This window comes from Ailuropoda melanoleuca, chromosome 4, assembly GCF_002007445.2.
Source record: "Ailuropoda melanoleuca isolate Jingjing chromosome 4, ASM200744v2, whole genome shotgun sequence".
NCBI lineage: Eukaryota > Metazoa > Chordata > Mammalia > Carnivora > Ursidae > Ailuropoda > Ailuropoda melanoleuca.
In genome coordinates, this window is record NC_048221.1 from 9194733 (window position 1) to 9220594 (window position 25862).

Sequence of the window (25862 nt, forward strand, 5' to 3'; positions counted from 1 at the left end):
GTGGGTGGGTGGGAGGACATCACTGAGCCATTCAACTAATCCCAGTTTACAGATTTGTGGATTTCTAAGTTAGGTAACAAAAACATCTACTTAATGATAAAATCCCTTCTAGATGTCTCTTCTGTTACTCGAAGAGAAAACATTCCTAGCTGATGGACTGGGTTCTAGGACGAACATGTCATGCTCATTCCCTGGAAAAAACTCACTAAATGCAATGAGAGGTAGAATGACCTCACTATTTAATTATTATATTCATCCTTTTTCTTTTTCTATGTGTGCCAATTACATAACAATGATTTTGTATAAGTCAGATTTGCATAGAATGCAGTTCTGCTACACGCTCTGCACTTTCTGCTTTGAAAACATTCAGGGCTATTTCCCATGAATCAAAACTCATCAGCCTAGTTTACAAAGACCTCTCAGTCTGATCCCTCCTGTCTACGCAGTCTTATAATGGTTCAGCATCACGTCCCTGGCATACCAATGTGAAGAAAAGGAAAGCAGCACCAGCCACATTTTAGTGCCCAGAGCAGGACTGAGGTTTAGGGTTTAGGTTTCCTTCCTGCCTCTGTTCCTACTGGCAGAGTTTCATGTCCTGAAATTCTGTGGGTGGCCTCCAAATATGCCTGTGTACAGCGAAAACAAAACAACCCAGGAGCTTCGGCACCAACCGTGTCTCTTCGGTACCACAAAAAAAACATGACTCCTAAAATCGAAGCTCCTTAGTGTGGAAGGGACTCCCGAGCATGAAGTATTTGATACGTTTCAGCCTGTGATGTCTCCGAAAGTTTACATGTAGACAAGTTACACACTTAGAAAATATACTCCAGCTGTCTGGTTCAGTGTGCAACCTGCACAACCATACACAGTAGACCTGAGAACACACCTCTGCTCATATCACCCCCCCCCACACACAAACCTGTTCATGCTTTTGCCACTTTATGGGTGCAAAGTAGCTAAAAAGGTGATTCCAGAGGAGTTTTAGTCTATTGAGAGACACGCCGTAATTCCTGGGGCAGGACCACTGCCAATGGGCAGGCTTATTATAGCCACAGTACATATAATAGTTAAGGTGACACTTCCAACTGCCCTCCAAAATTGCACGATCAGATCTATACCAGGTGAAATGCAGGGGCACTTGGCAAGGGCTTCTGTGCCTCAATTTATTGTACTCCAAGAATTCCCTCAACATCGGCAGGTTATAAGTACCATCGATTCAGTCATTCTGTCAAAAACACCTATTGAGCACCTACTGTGTGCCTGGCACTGTTCTAGGCATGGGGGCATAGCACCATGAGCAGAAGAAACAAAATCCCTGTCCGCAGGGAGCTTACCTAGTAGAGGAGACTGGCAGAAAATAAAGTGAAATATCTACTTTGTCAGAAAGCGGCAAGTGCACACAAAAAAATCTAAATAGAAGACAGAGGACAGGAAGTGTCAGAAGTGTTGGGATTGTAGATAAGGAGCCAGGGGACATTGGTGTGAAGTCTTCAAGGTGAGGACATGGATTGAGAAGAGCACACCAGGTACAGGGCACTGTAAGTGCAAAGGCCCTGAGGTGGAAAAATGCGCCTGAAGTGCTCAAGGAGCAGCGAGGAGCCTCGTGCAGCTGGCGCCAAGCGAGCAAGGGTGGCTGCCGATGAGGGTGGGAAGTGACGGGGGCAGATCATGCAGGACCTTGTGGGCTGTGGTGAGGACTTTGGCTTTTACACTGAGTGAAACAGGAACCACGAGGAAGATGTGAGCAGAAGAGTGATTGATCTCATTTATGTGTTAAAAGGATTCTTCTGGCTGCTTGTGTTGATAACGGGCTGTGGGGGAGGAGGGCAGACGCGGAGAGACCTGGGCACAGCCTGCTCCAACAAGCCAGCTGAGAGATGATGATGCCTCAGCCCGGGTGGTGGCAGCGGAGGTGGAAGAAGACAGAACTTTCAGAATTTTCGAAAGGATGGACCATGAGGGAGGAGGTGTCAAGATTTTTAGCCAGAGCCCCTGGAAGGATGGAGCTGCCATCCGATGATGTAAAAAGACAGGAAGAGCGACATGAGAAGGAGGCACAGGAGTTCAGTTTTGGACATCCTGAGTGTGAGATGTCCATGGACTCCTCCCCACGTGGGGACTGCAAGAGAGCTCCGGGCAGAAAACTTAAGTCTGGGGAACATCAGTACAGAAGGTATTTACACCTTTGAGATTGGCGGACATCACCAAAGGGCTCATTATAGCCAGAGAAGTCAAAGAAAATGGGGCTCTGATTTTCCTAGACCCCGCCCACCAAACCTCAGCTTTACCATTCTACTACTACATGACCCCACCAAAGGCGAGGGCTTGTCATCTCTGGGTCAGGCCCAGGTCCTGCCCAGAGAGGGGACTGTCCAATTTCTACAACCTCTGTCACAACAGAGCATCTCCAATGTATCTCCTCCCTGCATAAAGCAAAGCACAGTGTCTCTCACTTGGCAGCCTCTGCCTCAGCCCCAGGCACCCACTTGCTTCCCGTTCCGCTGAGATTTCCTCTGCCCGCCAGGCAGCCGCCTCCCTGCCCTGGTGAGAAGAGAGGAGTCATTTAGCCCTGCAAACTGTAGAGGCAGTGGCCAGATGCCTCACTGGAGGCAGGCTGGTGTTTGTCATAGCAATTCAAGAGGACAAGACCTCAATAAGCCCCTAAACCTGCTGAGAGATGGATGGCAAGGTCTTCTCCAGCCACACAAGGAAACTGGCCAAGAAGCTCAGTAGGAAGCAATGTCACCTGGCCATCTGGTCCTCACTCAGCCCCTCCCCACTCCAGTCAGGGGCGGAGGGAGAAAGGAGGACGTCTTTATCTGGTGAAGCGTGCTGTGCGCTGTCCAGGGTGCTGAAATCTCTAACCCGCTAGGCTTCTAACTATTATGGCTCCAAGACGAGGACTTTTGGGAGATGATCCGTGGAATTAAAAGGGATAAACTAGAAAGCAAGAAGTCAGTAAAGGGTGCACTAATGAATGGGTATCATCGTGAGCAACTGGAATTCAATTCTGTGGAAGGCCCTTTGAGAGGTAGAACACACCTCCAATCTTCTCACTGAGCAACGGGGAAGCCAGGCCTATTTATACACTGACTGCCGCTCTCACTGCTTAAGGGCTGCTCCTGGGGGTGTTAAACGTCTGTCATGTGGGCTGAACAAACTCCTGCGATGCTGGAGAAGACCCTCCAGCACAGATGCAGAAAGATGAGAGCACGGGAGGTACAAAGAGGTTAGCTTGCATGGAACTGCCCATCGCAGGTCAACTCGGAGGCGAGTGCGACAAATACGGAGTGGGGCATTTGCAGGATCTACACACACCTCCAAAGGAATATGTTCTAATTCCCTTTCCTTCAATTCATCAACTCCCATTTATGAAGAACTCAGAATAGTCCAGAGGCTCGGTTCATGGTGGCGGCCACGATGTTGCCTTCTCCAATCCCTACCACAGCCCGAGGAGGCAGACACAATCCCTTTTTCCAGGTGAGAAAACTGAGGTTTGGAGGGATCCGTGCACGTTCTCGAGTTCATCACTGGCAGAGCTCCCTCCGACTCTGAAGCCCAGGTCTTAATCATTGGTCTATGCCAGTCTCCCATTTGTGGACATCTCTTTTGCCCATTTTTTCCCCTGCTACAGTGGAGTCCAAGATAGGGAAGAAAAGTAAATTTTATTTTAAAGAAACAGTGTAGGACACAAGAATATGGATTCTTGCTCCAGATTGACCTGACTTCAAATCCTGGATCTACCACTAATGAGGTAGGTGACATTGGGCAAGGTGTTTAGCCTCTTTGAGCCTTAGTTTCTTCATCTGTAAAGTGGGGGTAATAGTGGTACTTATCTCAGAGGGCTGTAAAGATTAACTGAGGATACATCCACGTATAGTATATCATGTTGTAAGTGCCTTCTAAGTTCTAATTTGTCAATGTTGCCATCGCTATTAATAACAGGTATTAAGTGTATAAGGATACTGGGCTGAATATACCTCTTTGAACTTAACTGAGGATAACTCAGGTTATCCTAGTTTTAGGGCACCATCCCAGTAGAGTGGTTGAGATCCTGATCCATCCTGTCCTAGCTGGGGGACCCCTTGCAAGTAGCTTGACCTCTCTGAGCCTCAGATTCATCTCTAAAAAAGGTTTGTGGAACTGAAATGTGATAATGCACATAAAATTGTTAATATAGTGCTGGCACATAGTAAATGCTGAATAAATGATGGGAATAACAAGCATGGCAGCCAACATCATTACTATCACTGTCACCATATTACAAGATGGAGAAGCTAACCCCCACTGCTAGGAAGTGAGGCTGTTCCTGGCGGAACACGGTTCAGCAAATACCATGACAACCAAATGCTCTGAACAATAAAAAGATCAATGTTCTCTCAATGATAAAACTCTCTGAATGATAAGAAGTATTTGTGCCATAGTAGGGAACTCTTCTGAAACCAAGGGTGACTGATCCACCGGAGAAGAAATTAATGCAGAGAGACATTAAAATAAAATGCAGCTGGTATTTATAGGAGCTGTTAGTTGGTCTCATGAGTTAGAGCACCAACTCTGTGTTGTTGTTTTTGTTGTTGTGTTTAGAATGCTGTTTTTATTTTCAGGCAACTCAGAACAGCAACATGGGAGGTGAAGGAAGGAGGAGAGAGTGAAGAGTGGTGACAGGTGTTGTTCAATTGATCAAAGGGAAGACAGTGTGAGGTCTGTGACTCTGGTCAAGTCCTTATGACCCTACTGGGCCCAGTTTCTTCAGCTGTGTAAAGGGGAACTAGGATTACTATCTGAGGATCCCTTTCTATCTCTCTGGAAAGGGGCCACAGGCTGGGTACTTGGGGGATGGAAGGAAGGAAAAGGCAAGGCTCTGATGACAAAAACTCAGTGTGTGTGGTGGGGGGCATTAGTCATCTACACCACTCCCACTGCCCCCAAACTGGGGTTCTAGGCTCCTTGATGTGAACACAGCTTCAGATTCTGGAAGTTTCCTGATTTGCCACCATCTCAGTGTAAGTTTGACTTTGGGCAAACAACTTAGCCTCTCTGTGTCTTAACTCCCTTGTGAGTGAAATAAACGGTTTGGACCTGCCAGAGTCCATTGAGTCCTAAAATTCAGTGATGCCATGAAACCAAAGCCAACATCCTTTCCTGATGTCACCTGAGTGGCTGGGTATTTTCCTCACTTCTGATCCTCAACAAAACTTCCCAATGGCTGGGGCAGTTGGTAGGACCTTCCAAAAAGGAACCATCATTTTTACAGAGTCATGAAATGTCAGAGTTGGCAAGGACCCAGAGTTCCTCTGTCCCATGCCTTATCTGATGTCAGAGTATCTGTCATAGACTCCTGGGCTGTTTGACTATATCAATACAATGGTCCCATCTCCAAAAACAGCTTAGTGCATTTGCCAGAACACTCTGATACTCAGAAGTATCCCCGCTTTGCAGCCATTTATTTTACTGAACACCTAGGCCAGGTACAGGGCTAAGCCTGCGAACACAAAAAAACGGTCTTCATCCCTACCCTGGTCGTGTCCACAGTCTCCTTTGTTAACATGCACAATTGGATTACTCGACCTCCCAGATGTTTATACGTATATTTGAGCATTACAGTCAAAGCTCTGTCATCTCAGAAATACAGCCAAGCTTCTGAAATCTTCCTCTTACACGATTTCAACTTAACGATCAGACCTTCAAATACAATAGAAGCACACTTCAAAGCGGTTTGATAAAATTGCAAAGTTAGAATTTCTCGGAGGCCTTGAACTACACAGAACAAACCAAACTCCATGGGTACGATATTTTCTGCCAAACTTTACACAAGAAGATGAGAACCTTGGGGCGCCCGGGTGGCACAGCGGTGAAGCGTCTGCCTTCGGCTCAGGGCATGATCCGGCGTTACGGGATTGAGCCCCACATTGGGCTCCTCTGCCATGAGCCTGCTTCTTCCTCTCCCACTCCCCCTGCTTGTGTTCCCTCTCTCGCTGGCTGTCTCTATCTCTGTTGAATAAATAAATAAAATCTTTAAAAAAAAAAAAGGTGAGAACCTTATCAATCCATGAAAAATGAATGGTGTTTTAATGCTGCGGTTTGCTTAGCAATATGAGAAGACAATGAGTTAATCAGAAAGTGCTTATTAAGGGGCGCCTGGGTGGCACAGCGGTTAAGCATCTGCCTTCGGCTCAGGGCGTGATCCCAGCGTTCTGGGATCGAGCCCCACATCAGGCTCCTCTGCTATGAGCCTGCTTCTTCCTCTCCCACTCCCCCTGCTTGTGTTCTCTCTCTCGCTGGCTGTCTCTATCTCTGTCGAATTAATAAATAAAATCTTAAAAAAAAAAAAAAAAAGAAAGTGCTTATTAAGGCCATGTCATCTCAGTGTCAGATTCATACACTCAGGTCCCCTCCCCCTAGAATGCGGAACGAAAAGTACACGGCATTTGCCTGGCAGCGCCACCCCACACAGAAGGCTGAGTTTGTGGGGCTTGCAGTCCCTACTCTCTGTTCCTTGCTTACAGCCCAACAGGAGACCAAACAGCCCCTTGGAATTTGAAGTAATGAAATTTGAGCTATGTGCTTGATTTGAAGGAGACAGAACTGGAGACAATAAGGAAGGGTGGCTGATTACGGGAGAAGCAACAGGGAGATAAGAGAAAAGAAGGCAGGAAAAATGTAGAGGGATAGGAAAACGGGTAAGAAAGAAACACAGCAGTGGCTCCTTGCGGTGTTAGGAGCAGGACCCCCTGAGAATCTAATGAAAATTACAGACCAGAAAAATATACAGATACACGTCATTTTTGCATGCAATTTCAGAGGGTCCACGGATCCCATTCATTCTAAGGCTTTCATCCTTAGGACCTATCTGTCTCCAATGAAGAATTTCTCCTCTAGAACCTTATCAGATGTTAAAAAACTAGGGGAAAAGATCACCTTGTTGTAATCAAGGAGCAGAGGCAAATGGCCCAGTGGCTAACTAACTTACCACCCGGCCGCCTTTTAACTTAATGACCATCTATTGAGACTTACTACCTGCTGAATGGTATACGCGCTTCTCTGGATGCTCCAAGAACCATGTTATAAAGAACCAGGGATATTTTTTTAAGGCTTCTTCCTGCCAGCAAGGTCAAGCCAGCCCCTGCCAGCAATAGCCAGCCCCCAGGGAGTATAAATTGGCACAGCCACTTTGCAGAGCCATTTGGCAATGCCTCGTGAAGCCCGGGCTGTGGAGTACACCACTCAGCAGTTCCACTCCCAGGCAGAAGCCCTGGAGAAATCCACTGGCAAGAGTGAGGGGACAGCTTGGTTCAAAATAGCCCAAAGCTGGAAATGACCCAAAGAGATAAATACATGGTAGAATATTCCTTCTGCAGAATACTATGCAGCAGGGAAAATGGATGAGTGAGACCTAGTCCTGTCAATCACATTAATCTCACGGGGAGTGCAGAAGAAAGGCTGTCAAAGGAAACGCTTACAGAGAAACTTAAAACGGTGCCAGAATGCAGCATATATGTTTCTTACGTAGTCAAAATGTAAACTAGGTACTATGTATTCCTTATACCCTTATTTACACATATATAAAAGGGCAAATACATAACAGGAAATGATAAACACAAAACTCAGGAAGTGTTTCTGCATGGGGAAGAGAAAGGAACAAAGCCAGGGAAGAGAACATAGGGGACTTACACTGTATGAGAAAAGTTTCGTTTGGGGGCACCTGGGGGGCTCAGTTGGTTGTGCATCCAACTCTTGGTTTTGGCTCAGGGGATGATCTCAGGATCGTCAGATAGAGCCCCACGTCAGGCTCCACGCTCAGCATGGAGTCTGCTTGAGTTTCTCTCTCCCTCTGCCCCTCCACCCGCCACCAGTTCTCTATGTCTCCCCTGCCAATAAATAAATAAATCTTAAAAAAAGAAAAAGAAAGATTTCATTTTCATGGTAGGCTGCTTTTCCATCACTTCCCTGTCCTCACCTCTTCCACTCTCTCCCTCACTTACTCTGTTCCAGCCACTCTGGCCTTCTCACTGCTCACCAAACATACCAGATACAGTCCAGCCTCAGGACCTTTGCATGTGCTATTTATTCCCTCTGCCTGGCACTGTCCTCCTTTAGCTATCCTCAAGGCTCATTCACTCACCTCCTTCAGGTTTTCATTCAAATACTGCCTTTCCGATAAAGTATTCCCTGGTTTCTGGCCCTCCTGCTCATAACACGTCCCATCCTTTCTCTGATTGATTATTTCTCTGTAGCCCTCATTGCCCCCTAACACACTAGATATTTATTCATTCACTTATTCATTCATTTAGTTTTTCTTCACCACTTAACTATCTGTTGCACAAAAGGAGGGACTTTTACCTGTTTTGTTCACTGCTGTGTCCCAGACCCTGGCACATAATAGGTGCACAAAAAAATATTCATTGAATGAATATTTGAATACACGAATATTTGTTATATTATTCTCTACTTTTTGAATGTCTAAATATTTTGTTATGCACTTTTTTAAAAAAAAGATTTATTTATTTATTTATTTATTTATTTATTTATTTATTTTTAAAGAGAGAGAGAGAGGGAGGGAGGGAGTGTGAGTGTGGTGGGGAGGGGCAGAGGGAGAGAGAGAATCTCAAGCAGACTCCCCACTGAGTGTGGAGCCAAATGTGGGGCTCGATCCCATGATCCCATGATCAGGACCCAAGCCAAAATCAAGAGTCAGATACTCCATGGCCTGAGGCACCCAGGCACCCCTTTGTTATGCACTTTTAACAACAACAACAACAAAGTCAGCTATTAGAATGTTTCACAGAGAAGTTTCCTACCAAGGTAAGAAAAAGGTGCCCAAAACCACAACATGTCCTTGGAACATGCCAAGGTCCCAAGCCACAGGACTATGGGCACAACCAACAGAGGACCCTCAAGGAGTACTCAAGCCCACTAGAGCTAGCCCAGGGTCCCCACAACAGACCACTCACATCTGAATGCTTCTACCAAAACAGCCCCATATGACAAAGCTCCTTTCGGGAAAAGCAACATTGCAATGAAACAACAAATGTGCTGAAAACCTGAATTGCAGGAGCCCAGCCAACACAGCATGGGTGCTAAGACCCATGACATCTGCCAGGAGAGGCAGGATCCGGAACAGCAACAGAGCCTAGAGGAGAAATCTGATCCTAGAAGAGAATTATGACCCCATAGAGGACAGCTGTGACTCCACAGAGGAGAGCTGCGACCCCACACAAGGGAGCTGTGACCCCACAGAGTAGACCTGTGACCCCACAGAGGGGAGCTATGGCTCCACAGAGGACAGCTGTGACCCCAGAGGAGAACTGTGATGACCCCACAGAGGGCAGCTGTGACCCCAGAGGAGAACTGTGATGACTCCACAGAGGACAGCTGTGACCCCACAGAGGGCAGCTGTGACCCCACAGAGGGGAACTATGAGGAATGAATAGGAGTCTTGGAAGACAAGCCAGTCTTAGCTTGGAGGAGAGGAGTGGGTGGGCAGAGGAGCCAGAAATCAGCACAAAATGGTAATGTCGATGCTGGCATCTGTTACAGGACTTTGGGGTCCCTGACAAGAGGGGACCCCTCAGCAAATCCACCTTCCTTTCCTTCCAAGCACAGTCTAATTCTCCCCAGCCTCCCCTGCAGTGATGTGTGTCATATGAATAAATTCTAGCCAAAAGAATAGGAAAAGAAGAGGCATGTGCCAGGCCCATAAAACCTCCCTAGTATCACTTTGCATGCTCATTTCTCTTCTGTGGTTTGATGGAGATAAGCACAGAGTTCTCGGAAGCTGTGAGTCAACAATGAGGAGCCACAATGTGGCAAGGGCCTGGGTTCCCTCAATCACTGCTTGGAGAGAGCCCTGCCAACAAGGAACAACTGTTTTGGACTTCCAGTGAGTGAAAAATAAATTTCTGTTGTGTGTAAGATGTTACCGAGTTTATTCTATTGTCATAACAGCTAGTGTTACTTTATAGAAAGGGTCCTTGGTGGAAAGCGCATACACACTCACCTTTCAACTACGGTGCACCATATACAGATCCAAAAACTCTTCAAAGGCAGTCACTGTACCTTATCTAGCTTGGTTTTCTCCACAGCCCTACCAAAAACCGTTGCACCCAGAAATCCTCAACAAACATTTACCAGTTGGAAATCCAGACCAACCTGGAATAAAGGCATCCCCAAGTGAGGCAAAAGGACCACATATGCACAACAGTTAAAAACTTGAGTTCTGGAATCACATAATTTTAGGCTCAAATTCCAGTTCCACTAGCTGGGTGATCTTAGGCAAGTTCATATCTGTGCTTTGGATCTCTCTGTGTTCGCATGGGAATATTAATATTTCCTAATTCATTGGGTTGCTGTGAGGATTAAATGAGAGAACGCACACAAAGCTCATTGGAAGCAGTCAACTCTAATAAGCCATTATTCTAATCATAACCAAAGCATCTGCAGCAACATGCAGCCAGGGTAAGGAGGTGGGGAGCAAGAAGGCAGAGGCAGGGTGAAGAAGAACAGGGGCCTCAGCCTTCCCGAGCCCAGCCCGGACACACCTGCCATGATGTTTCCAAAGTCTTCATAGTTCGAGATAATTCTAAGAAACATAGCCTCTGACACTTACCCTGTTAGCACCACCACGAAGTCCATCACGTTCCAACCATTCCTTAAGTAAGAGCCTTTATGGAAGGCAAACCCCAGGGCGATGATTTTAATGCCAGCCTCGAAACAAAAAATTCCAATGAAGTATGGTTCTGTATCATCCTGGAAGGGAGAGAAGGTAAGGTCAAGATCTTGGCTGGACAGAGGGTGGCACGACTGGGGACCCGGCCCACCCAGAGATCTCTACCCATTTTTCCTCACCTCTCCTACCGTCCAGCACTCACTGCCCCCTAATGCATCCTTTCCAGAGTTCTCTTGCCTGAACGCTTTTGCAAGAGACACAGAAGCACGGAGAAGACCCCTTCCTTCTTTCCTTCTGGCCAACCTCACATATCACTTGGCCAAACTGAATTGTTTGTTTGGATCTCTGGTGTCCAGTATAGCAGAAACTGGTCACATGTGGCTATTTAACTGTAAATTAATTCAAATGAAATAAAATAAGAATTCAGCTCTTCAGACACACTAGCCGCATTCCACTGACTGCTATATCAGACAGCGCAGATGGAGAGCATTTCCATCACTGTGGAGAATTCTACTGGAAAGCACTGATTCAGTGTATTTGTCACACGCATCCCTCAAGGCCTTTGAGGTTGGACCCTGTCCACCAACCTCCCTCACCCCCGGATCTGACACTCGTGAAGGTTCGCAGCTGGTATGCGGAAGCACAGCCATTTAGGTTGCTAAAATACTGGAGAAATACTTCTGCATTTGCTGGCAAATGGCCAGTGTCCTGGTCCCCAACTCCTCCCTGAACCTCCTGACAGTTTCCGGCTTCCAGCTGATAGTCTATAATATTTGAAATTAAGCTAAAAGCTCCACTCCATCAGAGCCCCTCTGTGGATGTTTTCCAATCTTTTACGAAGTTTCTCAAGCTTCAATCCTTTCTGCCTTCATGATTCTTTCCTTATCAGCTTGCCGTGGTACTACTATTTGCTTCCTATTTTTCCAGCTGACTCTCTTTACTTAGCTTCATCTTTAAAAAACCCCCCAAAAAACCCCCAAAACTTGGAATCATAAGTTTGATAGGTTAGTGATATGTTTTAGAATACATGTTATAATTCATACCTATTAAAAGTTAGGTGTCTTGAGAACCATCTATACTTTGTGGATTAGAAACGAGTGGATTCTTACATCCCCCTCTGCCTACACTTGAACTATTACAGCTGGCTCTGAAAAGGTGACAGAAAGGAAAAAAAGTCTCCTTTGTCACACTGGCAGAATGCCAGGAGAGGAACCAGTGGGTCTGGGGATGGATAGGGGGATTGAGAAGGATCTTAGTGCTAGTTTACAGCTCTGCTGAGTTTCACCAATGAGTAACATTGAATGAGGACTATGTACGTCCCGCAGAGCTGACATCCATAACAGGAGACACAGAAGACAGAAGAACAAGCCAAATGCCACCATACACAAGCAACCAGGCTAACATCAGAATGTGGGACATGCTTTAGGGCCACTGCACTGGTTTCTGCCATAAGTCAAGGGCAGGAGGGAAAACAGCTGCTTTAGTTTAAAAGGTTTAAGCAGGGATGCCTGGGTGGCTCAGTCGGTTGGGCATCTGCCTTTGGCTCAGGTCATGATCCCAGGGTCCTGGGATTGAGTCCCATGTCAGGCTCCCTGCTCAGTGGGGAGTCTGCTTCTCCCTCTGTCCTCCCCCTGATTGTGCTTGTACAGTCTCTCTCTCTCTCTCAAAAATAAATAAAATCTTTAAAAAAAATATATATATATATGGTTTAAGCAACATAACAAAATCTAGACCTTGCTTGGATCCTGGTTTGACCAAACCGACTGAAAAATGCTATTTCTGAGAAAATCTGATTCCTGACTGGGTCTTGGACGGTTCCAAGGAACCACTGTAAGTCGTGTTGGGTGTAAAAATGTCACTGTGGTAATGGAAGAAAATGCCCATACTTTTAGCAATGCAGACTTAAGCAAGTACATGGCAGTGAGCTGGTAAGTTGTCTGGGATTTGCCTTCAACCATTTTGGCCAGGAAACACAAACCAATGAAATGCAAGGGGACAGAGGAAACAAATAAGGCAAAGTCTTGACAAGAGTTGAATCTGGGTGAGGGGTTCATGAAGGGGTTCACTGTACTGTTGTCTTCATTTCCATGTATAGTCAAACACCTTTCACAAGAATTTTGTTTCTTGGGGCACCTGGGTGGCGCAGTCATTAAGCGTCTGCCTTTGGCTCGGCGTGATCCCAACGTTCTGGTATCGAGCCCCACATCAGGCTCCTCTGCTATGAGCCTGCTTCTTCCTCTCCCACTCCCCCTGCTTGTGTTCCCTCTCTCGCTGGCTGTCTCTCTCTCTGTCAAATAAATAAATAAAATCTTTAAAAAAAAAAAGAATTTTGTTTCTCATATGATGTTTCTACGGACAATGTAAACACCTGTCACCCACTGCCCTCCCACGCAGCATCAGATTTGCCAGGTCTGGGGTGTGAGTCGTGAAGGCATCTCTCTCTCCAGATTATTGGTGCTCGTGAAATTTAGGCTTCCCAGGTGGGGGGGCTCGAGAGAGAGCCCACTCTGCCCTCTGCTCCCATAGCCACGGCAACTTGCCTCTAAAGTGAAAGAGAGACCCCTCGAGAGAGACAGCACTCACCAGTCGTTCAGACATTGGGGTCTTGTCATCGTCAGGTAGGTGCTGCTCCAGAGCAAGGACAATGCAGTTTGCTATGATGGTGGCTAAAATCATATATTCAAAGGGAGTATGGAAGAATTAAGGAAAATCTTTCCAGCTTGTTTAGGCTCACAGCAAAACTCAGCGGAAGGTAGAGAGGTTCCCCACACCCCCCCTGCCCCCACACATGCACAGCCCCCCCATTATCAACATTCTCCATCAGAGTGGTGCATTTGTTATAATCAACCAACTTACACTGACACATCATTATCAATCAACGTCCAGAGCTTACATCACGCTCCATTCTTGGTGTCGAATATTTGGAGGTCTGGGCAAGTGTATGATAACATGCATCCCCCATGCGAGTGTCCTATGGAGTAGTGTCACTGCTCTACAGACCCAGCAGATGACTTTTTAAGGAAAATGTAGACATTATTCCTCCATCTCACCTCCAACATTCATAGAGCAAATATTAATTCAGCACCTACTGGGTGCCAGGCCCTGTTCTGGGCCCTGGGGACACAGCTTACAGTAAAAGAAACAAAAATTCTCTACCCTCGTGGAGGAGAAGTGAGCGGTGAGATAGCCATGCATACAGAGTGTTACGAGGTGGTGAGCGCTATGCAGAGAAAAAGCAGGAAAGGAGGTTGGGGTTGCAATTTAAAGGAGGGTGGTCAGGGGCACCTGGGTGGCTCATTAGTTAAGCATCCAACTCTTGATTTCGGATCAGGTCATGATCTCAGGGTTGTGAGATTAAGCCCCACATCAGGTTCTGTGCTTGGCAGGGGGTCTACTCCAGATTTCTCCCTCCCTCTCTCTCTGCCCCTCCCCTTGCTCACGTGCTCTCTCTCTCTCTTAAATAATAAATGAGTAAATCTTTATTTTTTATTTTTTTTAAAAGATTTTATTTATTTATTTGACAGAGATAGAGACAGCCAGCGAGAGAGAGAACACAAGCAGGGGGAGTGGGAGAGGAAGAAGCAGGCTCATAGCGGAGGAGCCTGATGTGGGGCTCGATCCCGTAACGCCGGGATCACGCCCTGAGCCGAAGGCAGACGCTTAACCGTTGTGCCACCCAGGTGCCCCGAGTAAATCTTTAAAAAAAAATACAGTACAGTGTTCAGATCTGACACCAAAATCATGAACAACAAAAGAAAAAATGGGCAAACTGGACATCCTCAAAATTAAAAAATTTTGTACATCAAAGAGCATCACCAAGAAAGTGAAAAGACAACCAACAGAATGAGAGAAAATATTTGCAAATCAAGTATCTGATAAGTCTGGCATCCAGAATATATCAAGAACATTTGTCACTCCACAACAAAAGGCAATCCAATTAAATAATGGGCAATTGGCCTGAGCAGATAGTTCTCCGAAGAAGACATTCAAGTAGCCAATCAACATATGCAAAGACGTCCGATATCCTCAGCTGTTAGAGAACTGCAAATCAAACCCAAATGAGCTACCACCCCACATCCACTAGAATTAAAACAAAAACCAAAAAACCAAAAACACGCAAAAAACAGTAAGTGTTGGCAAGGATGTGAAAAATTGGAACTTTGGTGCATTGCTGGAGGGAACGTAAAATGGTGCGGCCTCTGTGGAAAATAGTTGGGTGATTCCTCAAGTTCCTCTGTGATTCCTCAAACCCACGGAATTACCATAGGATCCTGCAATCTCTATGGCCTCGGTATACACCCCGGAGAACTGAAAAGCAGGTACCGAAACGCACGTTCATAGCAGCACCGTTCAAACAGCCGAAAGGTGGAAACACGCCAGCCGTCCCTCAGCGGATGAATGGCTGAACAAACTGTGGTCTATCCGGACAACGGAATCTTCCTCGGCCGTAAAGATGAAGTACACGGCACAGTGTGGAGGAACCTCCAAAACATGATGCTGAGTGAGAGAAGCCAGACACGAAAGGCCACACTCTGCATGATTCGGTGTATGCAAGAAGTCTAGGACAGGCAAATCCCCGGAGTCAGAAAGCAGACGGGCAGTTGCCCAGGGCCGGGGGAGGGGGCTGGGGAGTGACTGCCTAATGTTTTGGAACTAGATAGATAATGGACAACAAACACTCTGAATGTACTAAATGCCACTGAATTAGTCACTTAAGAATGATTAATATTGGGGCGCCTGGGTGGCACAGCGGTTAAGCGTCTGCCTTAGGCTCAGGGCATGATCCTGGCGTTGTGGGATCGAGCCCCACATCAGGCTCTTTCGCTGGGAGCCTGCTTCTTCCTCTCCCACTCCCCCTGCTTGTGTTCCCTCTCTCGCTGGCTGTCTCTATCTCTGTCGAATAAATAAATAAAATCTTTAAAAAAAAAAGAATGATTAATATTGTTATGTGAAATTCACCTCAAAAAAAAAAAATAATATGGTGGTCAGGGCAGGCCTCTGAGAAGCTGACCTTTCAAGATCCTATGGAGGGAAGGGGTAGTCTGTGTGGCCATTTCCAGAAGTGGCATTCCCTCTCCCTCCAGGTGCAAACTCCTTCCCGAATCCTGGGAACGCTCCTCCGGGTGGCCAAGGCCGCCAGGGTGTCCTGCCGGAGGGTCTGCACTTGGGAAGGGTCTGTCCTGCTCACTTGACATTAGGGCCTGATGTGCTGATCAGCTGGTGAACCAGAATGTCCCCTGTCCCCCTGCCAGACCCACAGAGGCTCCCCCCAGTCAATCTGGGTGTAGAGAAGTGGGTGTCAGAGGGGAAAAAGCCACAAGGTACTGGTTAGTCTGGAGTAGAGCTCCCCCACCTCAGCACTACTGAAACTTGGGGCCGGGTCATTCTCTGTGGTGGGGGTGATGAGAAACAGCATCTCCTCCTCTCCAGTCACGACAACCAAACCATACGACAACCAGCAGTGACCTCCGGATATTGCTAAGTGTCCCCAGGGAACAAGGGAATACACTGCTCTGCGGAAGGATCAAAGAGCATGTTTCGGTGAACCTGGCCATGTTAAACCCCTGACCTCCTTCCAGCTTTCTCCTTTGGAAGCCTAACTTGTCTTGTTCTGTCCTTTGGCCCCAGAGTTAGGTTTGGCCTTTCGGAAGCTCCATAAAACCAAGGGATCTTATAGGCTGGTGGAGCTGGAGCACATACACACTTTTCAGGTGGGAAAAGAAAGTCTGGAATGGACAACCTGGGAGCAAACCAGGAAAACCAGGCCTTCTTTGTCACCGGCTTCGGCCTTTGCCTCCAGCTGAAAGCAGCTGAGCCGCGCTCCGTGCACACTCTGAAAAGCAAATCTGACACTCAGGGCAATTTGGGGAGCCAACAAAAGCCGGCCCTGCCGACGAGCGCCTCTGATTGGCTTCCTGCCTCCGAGCTGACAGTCATTAGGAGCACAGAGAACAAAGCTGGGCTGTGTTGCACAAATACGCCATTCTGCCTCACCCCGCAGCCCAGAAAATAAGAGACAATATTTGTATACAGAGAAGCAACGCCAAGCCCTTCCCTGGCCTCCCCTTGCCGAGGCTTCTGAAGCCATGATTTGAATCTGATGATTTCACTTCCCTTCCCTGCCAACTAGCTCCTTGCTCACTTCTGTATGGAGCTGCCGGCTCACTCCTGGGGGGGAGGGGGTGTGTGGCCTCCTGTCCCTAAACAGCTGGGATGTGACTTCCTCTCCATCAGGCTTGAGCTGAGGTTCCAGGAAGAGTCCCAGAAGACTGGCAGCAAGCAGCACTTTTACGGGTTGCATTATCAGGGTTTCAATTGCCCAGTGTCTCCTGGATTTCAGGCCCAGAGCTCTCCAGGTAGAGTGATGAAGGCTTAGCATGGGAAGAATGGAAACGAGGCTGCCCACTCCTACCTTATTGCTGTTTCTTGTCAAAGATGCCAATACTCAGGGCGCCTGGGTGGCACAGTCATTAAGCATCTGCCTTGGACTCAGGGCGTGATCCGGCGTTATGGGATCGAACCCCACATCAGGCTCCTCCACTATGAGCCTGCTTCTTCCTCTCCCACTCCCCCTGCTTGTGTTCCCTCTCTCGCTGGCTGTCTCTCTCTCTGTCAAATATATAAATAAAATCTTTAAAAAAAAAAAAGATGGCAATACTGGCTATCAAATATTAACCCTTCTCCCTCCACGCACACACGGACCCTGCCGAAGTCCACAGACCTGCCTCTCATGGGAATCTGCAACATTGACTTCATACCCTTGCTACTGAACGGCCACATCAGCTGCGTCCTTTAGAAACGCAAAGTCTCAGGCCCCCGTGCGGACCTGCTGAGTCAGAATCTGCATTTTAGCAAGATCTTCAGGGGATCTGTGTGCACAGTGAAGTTTGCCTTAGATCTATTTCAGGGGTAGGAGGAGACCAGGTAATTGTGGCTTTGAGTCATCTCAAGAGAGGTGGGGGCTCCCCTTTCTTCTCCACATTCTGACCTAGAAGGAGACTTCAGGGGTCCTGGACCAGTCTTCTGGCCCTACGCAGGCAAGGGGGCTAGTAAGAAATCCGAGATCTTGATGGAATAAGAGCAAATTGGCATGACACAAATATGCAGAAAATTCCAGCTTAACTGAAGTGGAAGGAGTCACAGCCTTCCCATGGTTCCCATGCCACTCAGAAGAAAAGTCAGTCTTCCTAGCAGCCAGCAAGACCCTGTACGACCTGCCCTCATCACCTCCCTGCTCTCATCACCTCAGTCTCCCCATGTTCTCTCAGCGGCAGCCACACTGGCCTCCCCCAAACACCAGGTACGTCCCACCCCAGGGCCTTTGTACCTGCTGTTCTCTCTCCTGGAATATTTTTTCCCCACAGACCCACATGGTTCCCTCCCTCACTCCCTTTAAGTCTTTACTCAAAGGTCACATTCCCAGTGAGGCCTTTACCCCCTTGCCCTGCTTATTTTTTTCCTTGGACCCTGTCCCCAGTCAAATATCTGCTCTATTTTCCTTCTTCATCTTGTTCACTGTCTCCCCTACCAGACTGTAAGCTCTATGCAAGCAGGGATTTTTGTCTACTTTGTTCACCGCTTTTTTCTCTGCACCTAAGAGAGCATCTGTTTTTATAGTAGATGCTCAATAAACACCTGTATGAGGAAGGAAAGGTGGGTGGGTCCTGGTTTTTGCATCCTCTCCCCCCACTCTGTTGCATGCCAAGTCTCGGTAGGCACGTTAAGAACACAATCAACTTCTTGAAATATGCATTGATGTGGTCGGCACACAGGCACAAAGATGGGGTACTGGGTTCTTGGCATGGAAGAAGAACCCATGCCTCACCCCAGGCAGAAGTCAAAGGTAGTCCAGGCAGGGGGAGGTGAGGCTTTCTCAGCCCAACCCTGAGTCGTGCCTGTTCCTCCCAATTTAGAAAGCCTGGGTTCTAACTCACAGCTGCGGTGAGCAATGCCTCTGCTAGCTGAGCTGAGCCTTCCTGCTCCCCGATTGGTTCGGGGAGAAAGCACCTGTGTCAGCGGGATCCAGAATAATCAGCCAGCCGAAGAGGCCAAGGGGAGGGAGTGTGGGGAGAAGAGATGAAAGGAGAGAAGCATCCCTGATGGGAGGAAAAGCTGGCTCCTGAAATGGCTTGTGGAAGTCAGGATAGCAAACAGCCCTGCAGGCACAAAACTCCCCCCCTCCCAAATTAGATTGATCAGGACCACAGAGGCCCCAGGAAGGGGCTGTGTGTGACACTGGAAATGACCAAGTGATTCTTCCCAAGGAAGAAGGGCTGCATCTGCTAACAGGGACTGTTCTTGGGATCCAGAACATCAAGGAAAATCAGTTTGCAAAGTAGGCATGGCTGATGGTTCCAGCCCCTTAGCAAGACCTTGCAGAATGTCTAAGTAATTCATTCTTCTCTTTATGGTGCCCCCATCCTATCTCATTCCCAACTTCCTGTGGTTGTTGTGAAAATCAAATCAGGTTTGTTAACTCATCAAGACGTCTTCTCTGCTATAGGGGCTGCCTGATGTTCTGAGGAAACAGATACTTCAGTGAGTCAACCGAGCAGTTAAACTTGTGGAGAGAAGCCAAACAGACCTTATTTTCATGTTAGTTCCATGCTCATCACAATTACCAGGAAAAGAGCGGGGGTACCAGGGCCCTAGACGTATGGGTTTAGGACATACTCCTTGCTTCGCTAAACAAACGCCAGCATTTAACTCGGCAATATGATAAACTGTTATGGGGCCATTAACAGGCACAACAACCATAATTACAGCTGCATTTATTGAGTGCTTCATTGGGCAGACACCGTGCTAAGCATTTTACACTCGTTTCAGTGAATTCCTTGCAACAGTTCTACAAGGTGGGTTGCAAGCCCCATTTTCCAGATAAGGAGATCAAGGCTCAGAGAGGTTAAGTAAATTGCTCATGATCACACAGGAAATACTGGAAGAGCTAGCGCTCACCCCAAGATCCATGCTTGCAAGCTGGTGGTCCCCAAAGACCACTCAGCAGCTTACCCTTATTAGAAGGTGGATAGTTTTGTCTTTAAAAATTGGAGTTGGGGTACACCTGGGGTGTTAACCATATGGATGAGACCAAATGGAGCAGACCTCAACTGAGTCCCAACTGCCACAATTTAACGTAGTAATGGGCAATTACTACGTGCTAATCCACGCCCTCATAAGCCCATCCCAAGTGGGTTATGTTAATGACAACTTTAACTTCCAATAATCCAGATGGTATTCAGTTCTCAGACATGGGGTTCGACTCTCCAACGCACATACCAACCAAAAATCAAGCTTAGAAAAGAACTTTCCACCAGCGCATCAGCTAGAGATTCTAGCAGTGACAACATACAACCAAGGGCAACTCTGGGCGCTGCCGGGGAACTTTTCAGCACCATGGCCAGCGGCAAGAGGCGAAGCTTAATTTCACATCCACCCAGACGTGGAAAGACTGGTGCAGGGCAAGCAAACCCAGCGTCAAGTATTAACACTCTCTGAGACATTTATAAAGACCTATATTTCACATCTAGAGCAGAGACCAAAAAAAAAAAAAAAAAGATTCATTATGTCACCAGGAAAATCAAATGAAAAGAAAATTAAAAACCAGACACCAAATAGGTGTGATGTGTCATTTGTTTTTTTTTTTTTAAAGATTTTATTTATGTATTTGACAGAGATAGAGACAGCCAGCGAGAGAGGGAACACAAGCAGGGGGAGTGGGAGAGGAAGAAGCAGGCTCACAGCAGAGGAGCCTGATGTGGGGCTCGATCCCATAACGCCGGGATCACGCCCTGAGCCGAAGGCAGACAGACGCTTAACCGCTGTGCCACCCAGGCGCCCCTGTTTTTTTTAATATAATCTAAGAAATTTCAACACTTTGGTTCTGAAGAGATAAGTCTATCCAGGGCAGGTGGATCATGCTTCTGCTCAGAAAAATGGAAATACCTACAAGAGAAATCGTACAGCAGAGTAGTTAAAAGGGTTTGGGGGTCAGGCATGGTTCTGACGTTGGTCAAAAGAGTTTCCTTCTCTGAGCCTGTTTCCTCATATATAAAATAGAAAAACTTGTGCCCACCTCATAGGGCTGTGGAGAATAGAATGAATGGACACACCCAATACACTTAGAACAGGACCTGGCATATAGTATGTACTCCATAAATGTGTGTTTAGTTATTATTTACTCTGGTTCCTGCTATGGAACTTAATATTAAGAAAACTTAACATGCTTATAAAAGCATGAGATGGGGTTCATCTCCTTGTGATGATGCAATCAATGCTTATATTATTATGATTATGACAATTACACCTACCAGTAGTATTAACCTTTTCTATTCTTTTTTTACCCAACTAAGTCCTGGTCCCTTCCTTCCCTGGAGGCCATCAACACCTACTCCCTTCATGGCTGACTGAGCCTTCTCTCAAATCTGAAATCATTCCAAAAACAGGATGCAGTGAATGTACACGAACTGTTCTACAAATACCAGGCTCAAAATAAATGTTGCAAAAATCTCCTGCAGGTATTTCATACAAATGCAATTATACAACACGGGATCTCTTGTGTCTGGCATCTTTCATTCAGCATCATGTTTTTGGGGCCATCCATGTAGGGGTGTGTACAGGTACTTTGTTCATTTTTATGGCTGTGTAGTATTCCATTGTGTGGATGTACTGCAATTAGTTTAACCATTCACCTACGGATGGCTGTTTCAACCTTTTGGCTACCCAGAATCGGTGACTTAATAAAGACAAAATGCAGAGTCATGTTTGCCAGGAGGCGAGGGATGGGAGGAAATCAACAGCAACTGCTTCATGGGGACAGGATTTCCCTTTGAGGGGTAGGAAATGTTTTGTAGCTAGATGGAGGTGGTGGTCACAGGACCATGTGAATATACTAAATGCCACTGAACTGTTCACTTTAAGACGGTTAATTATCTTACATGATATAGAGAATATCTAAAAAATTTCAATTCCTAAAAAAAATTGTTGTTGATTCTGCTTCTTTTCTTTCTCCTTGATTCTCAGAGTTCCCATTATATGTCTTTACTCACTGACTTTCCTCTGAGCCATGAACACAAACATCACCCAGGCAGCTCTTAAGATCCTTCTTTTTAAATAACAACTGCTTTTATTGTTGTTGTTGTTTTTTTTTTAGTTTTAAAATTTATATTGTATCATTTAAAAAGTGAAAAGCCCTGGGGTGCCTGGGTAGTGCAGTCATTAAGTGTCTGCCTTTGGCTCAGGGCGTGATCCCGGCGTTCTGGGATGGGGACCCACATCGGGCTCCTCCGCTGGGAGCCTGCTTCTTCCTCTCCCACTCCCCCTGCTGTGTTCCCTCTCTCGCTGGCTGTCTCTCTGTCACATAAATAAATAAAATCTTAAAAAAAAAAAAGTGAAAAGCCCTTACCCTAGCCCACTGCCCAGGGATAACCACCACTAGCAGTTTGCGGTCTGTTTTTCAGATTTTTCCCTACACACGTTCTTTACACCGGCTGCTGCCTCTTCCTGAGTTACTCCTCCCCTAAACATGGGCAGTGCTCATTCCCTTGCATCCATCAGGTGGTACTAAAACATTATCTTCCCAGTGAGACCTTCCCTGGCTAAAGTCTCAGCCCCACCAACACTGCCATCCCTCCTCCCTGCTTGTTTTTTGTTAATTATTTTAGCAGCTTATCACACCAAACTATGCATTTTATTTATTTATCTTATTACGTTGATCTCTTACTGGAATGTCAGCCCCATTAGGGGCTTGTTCTCAGCTGTGTCCCCAGCATCTAGTGCCCAACACATAGCAAGTGCGCAATAAATACTACCGAATGAAAGAAAACAAACATAAGAAATCACACTTTCCTTTTACGAAAATGCCTCTCACCGCACTGGACCCATTTTTCCCTATTGACACATTGGATCTCTCTCTTTTAAAAGACTGTGCAGTATTCTTGTGAATTAATGCATCATCATTTCATATTTCCTTAAATGCTTCCAGTTCGTCTCCATTACAAGCAAAGCTGTGATGAACAACCTGCTCACACAATCACATTCCCCTGGGATGTTCCCTCTGTCCAGGCAAGTCCTTCTCCCCAAATGTGGTACTGTCACCCCGTGCAGCGGTCAGTGACATCCACCATGTCCTTGGCATCTTCTCGGTGCATTTCTTCAACATCTTGGCTTAAACTCAAACCTGGACACTCCCTGAAGGCCATCAACTCCAAGGCCAAGGAGACCACCGGCAGCTTCAAATTAGTCCCCAAGAACAAAAGGAAAATCCAGCCCAAGTGGTTGTCTGCCATGATTGCCCCAAGGAAACCCAGTGGGGCCAAGGAGAAGGGCCCCAGGAAACCAAGTGAGACAAAGGACCCTCTGAATCCAGGTATGGTGAGAATACCCAAGAAGCCAGGTGAGGTGAAGAAGACCCTCTCTAAACCAGGTGCATTCGACGAGAAGGCCCCCAAGAAATTCTCCCCTTCTTAACCAGACAGGCCGTGAAGGTCGCTCCCAGTGCCAATGGACTCAGCAGAAAGTCCAAAGTTAAAGGCAATCCCAGCAGCCAAGATACCGAGACCCACAGGAAAACAAAAGCTGGAAGTAAGACTCTGGTGGAGCTGGTTACTTTCTATGACCTTCAATTTCCACTGGAAAGACCACTGTCTTTGCTGGTCCCTTCCTTCTTAATCACTGGCAGACACCCTTACCTCTTCATCAATGATCCCTATGAACTCCAAGGCACGCCAACCATGCATTACTAGAAGCAACACCGGCCGTCTCCAAAATACTCTTTCCCAGCATCCTTCTCTTTAGCCACCACTCTCCTCCTCCCAGCTTACTAGCTCTCCTAAAGGAAACATCTCCAAGGAAATATCCCTCCCATGAAACCCTGCCACTCGCTGACCCCACCATTTCTCAGCGCCCTCTCCTGCCTTCGTTTCCTTCCTTGCCAACCTTATACAGGTTGGCTATCTATCACGTCCTTGCCATTTCCTTCCCTTCTGGAAAGAGCCTGGGTGAACCCAACCAGTGGCCTTTCAGGTGCTTGCACAGAGGTACATTTCTGAATGTGATCAACGATCTGGGCTGACGATGGTAAATTCGTGATCTTAAACCTCAAAATGAGCATTTGAGAATTGTAGCACCCTAGGTGGGAGAAGATGCCAGGGCATACTGGTGCATTGCTAGGAATGACCCAATTTAGGGGAATTAATATTCTCCCATCATTAGAAACCCCATCCTCGTCTCCAAATTTCCCTCCAGTCACAAGCCATTTCTCTGCTCCCCTTCATAAAGAAGGAGTTGATTCCACATGTTGCTTCCATTTCCTCACTTCGATTTTTTCTTCTGCCTTCTCCTCCAAGCTGTCTTCTAGCCCCATCACTTCACCAAAACTCATCTAGTGAGAATCACCAAAGACCTCCAGGCTGCAAAACCCCAGGACCACCTTTTTAGGCTCAGATTTCTCGGCCATACCTTCCTTTTATGTTTCCTAGTACCTTCCTGTCTCTCCTTTTCTACTCAATCTCTGAACGTCGGTCTCTCTGGGGCTCGACCCTGGGTAATTTTCTCTTCTCTACCCATATTCACTTTCTAAAGTCCTCATGCATTGGGATGTGTTTTGCCACTCTCCTGATGCCCTTTCCCCCATATATCCACTCATCGTTCTGCCCAGTGTCCTGGGAGAGGCAAGGCTGGTGCTTGTCTCATCTCTGGCCTTCTGGGAAGGTTTGGTCAATGGGAAACACCAGCAGTAGACTGGAGGGAAGAAGGACGACTTGGGGTATTTCTTCATCCCATATCCTCCCCACTATACCGTCAGGTTCTGGCAATGGCTGTGTCTTGCTGTGCCTTCTGACAGACACCTCCAACCTCACAGAAGTGTCTGTATTCATTCCCTAGGGCTGCCATGGTGAATTACCACAAACTGGGTGGCCTGAAAGAACAGAAATCTCAACTTTCACAGTTATATAGGCTGGAACCCCAGAATTAAGGTATCAGCAAGCCCAAGCCCCCTCCAAAGGCTCTAGGGTAGGATTCCTCCTCTCCTCTTTCAGCTTCTAAGGGCTCTGGGTGTTCTCCAGCTTGCGGACACATCACTCCATCCTCTGCTTCTGTCTTCACATGACCTTCTCCTGTGTCTCTCCCCTTCTCTTTCCTCCTAGGAATACTGGTCATAGAACTGGCTCCCCATTACATTCTCAGCAACCCTTCCAGTGCCAGGCACCTAGCAGGACCGCAATCAATGTCCGTGGAATGAGCAAATGAATCCACATCTGCTTTATTTCTCTTTACCTCTCAGCAGCAATTCCTTCTGCGCCTTCCACCCTCTCTTCCAGCTCTCTCAGTTGTTGCACTGCCAAACCAAGTCAAACAGACTTTCCAGAAAGTCCCAAACCCCCAATGCAGCTCCTTCACATGCTCCCCGGACACATCCCCCAATATTTGGGTCTGCCTGGCCCTTTCCTCTGCTGGCCCTGTCGCCTATAAAGATTCTCCTTGAAGCTTTATCATTAAAAAACTAAACCAACATCTTCTGTGCCTCCAAAAGAAGCTTTTACTTTTGCAAAAACTCTATTGATTTAATCCCAGAGGCTGCTGGCAGCGGTCCCAGGAGCTTAATCAATACGACAACACCCAGCACAGCCGGAACATCAGGGAGCCTCGGCCAAGACCTTCTGCTTGGGTCTTCACTGACCCTGACTGAATCTCTCGCAACGAAGAAGAAAGATTTACAGTAGGGCACGAGACATTTGCAATTGCTCCAGGATCCTGCTTAGGTGAGCAGAAGAAAATGTCTCCAAGCTTGAGGCACTTCAGAGCTATTTGTTAATTTGCTACTACGGCTGATTCCCAGGGGGTAGAAGCAAGCAAGAAACCAAAGAGAACAGAGAAACACTGCAGGTTCTAGAACCCGAGTATAAACTACCCAGTGGGAGGGACAGGAGTAGAACAGGCAAAGGGAAGGTGGGGAAAAGGAAGATGAAGACAGTGAGAATTCAAACTTGGATGAGTTAAAACAGGAATTCCTTCACCCCTCGGCAGATACTAAGGGATCAGGGAAGGAGAGAGAGAAGGTCATAGGAAGAAGGAGGTTGAGGGTGGGCGAATCAGTGCTCAGGGCTTCAGAAACCATTCCTCTGCTTGAAGGAAAAGTCAAACAATTCCTTCCCATAACTTTTTTCAAGATTGAAAAACAGGGAGAGGAATTAGAGGC

The 25862-nt window shown here is 46.9% G+C and overlaps 1 protein-coding gene across 1 annotated transcript in view; it reads right to left on the reverse strand.

Moving 5' to 3' along the window:
* CACNA1A (calcium voltage-gated channel subunit alpha1 A) overlaps positions 1-25862 on the reverse strand; it is a 214528-nt gene that overhangs the window by 161274 nt on the left and 27392 nt on the right. Inside the window, exons 3-4 of the mRNA XM_034657160.1 lie at positions 13250-13355; positions 10607-10746 (exon numbers count right to left, since the gene is read on the reverse strand). Coding sequence (XP_034513051.1) covers positions 10607-10746; positions 13250-13355 — 246 coding nt within the window. The remainder of the gene's footprint in view (positions 1-10606; positions 10747-13249; positions 13356-25862) is intronic.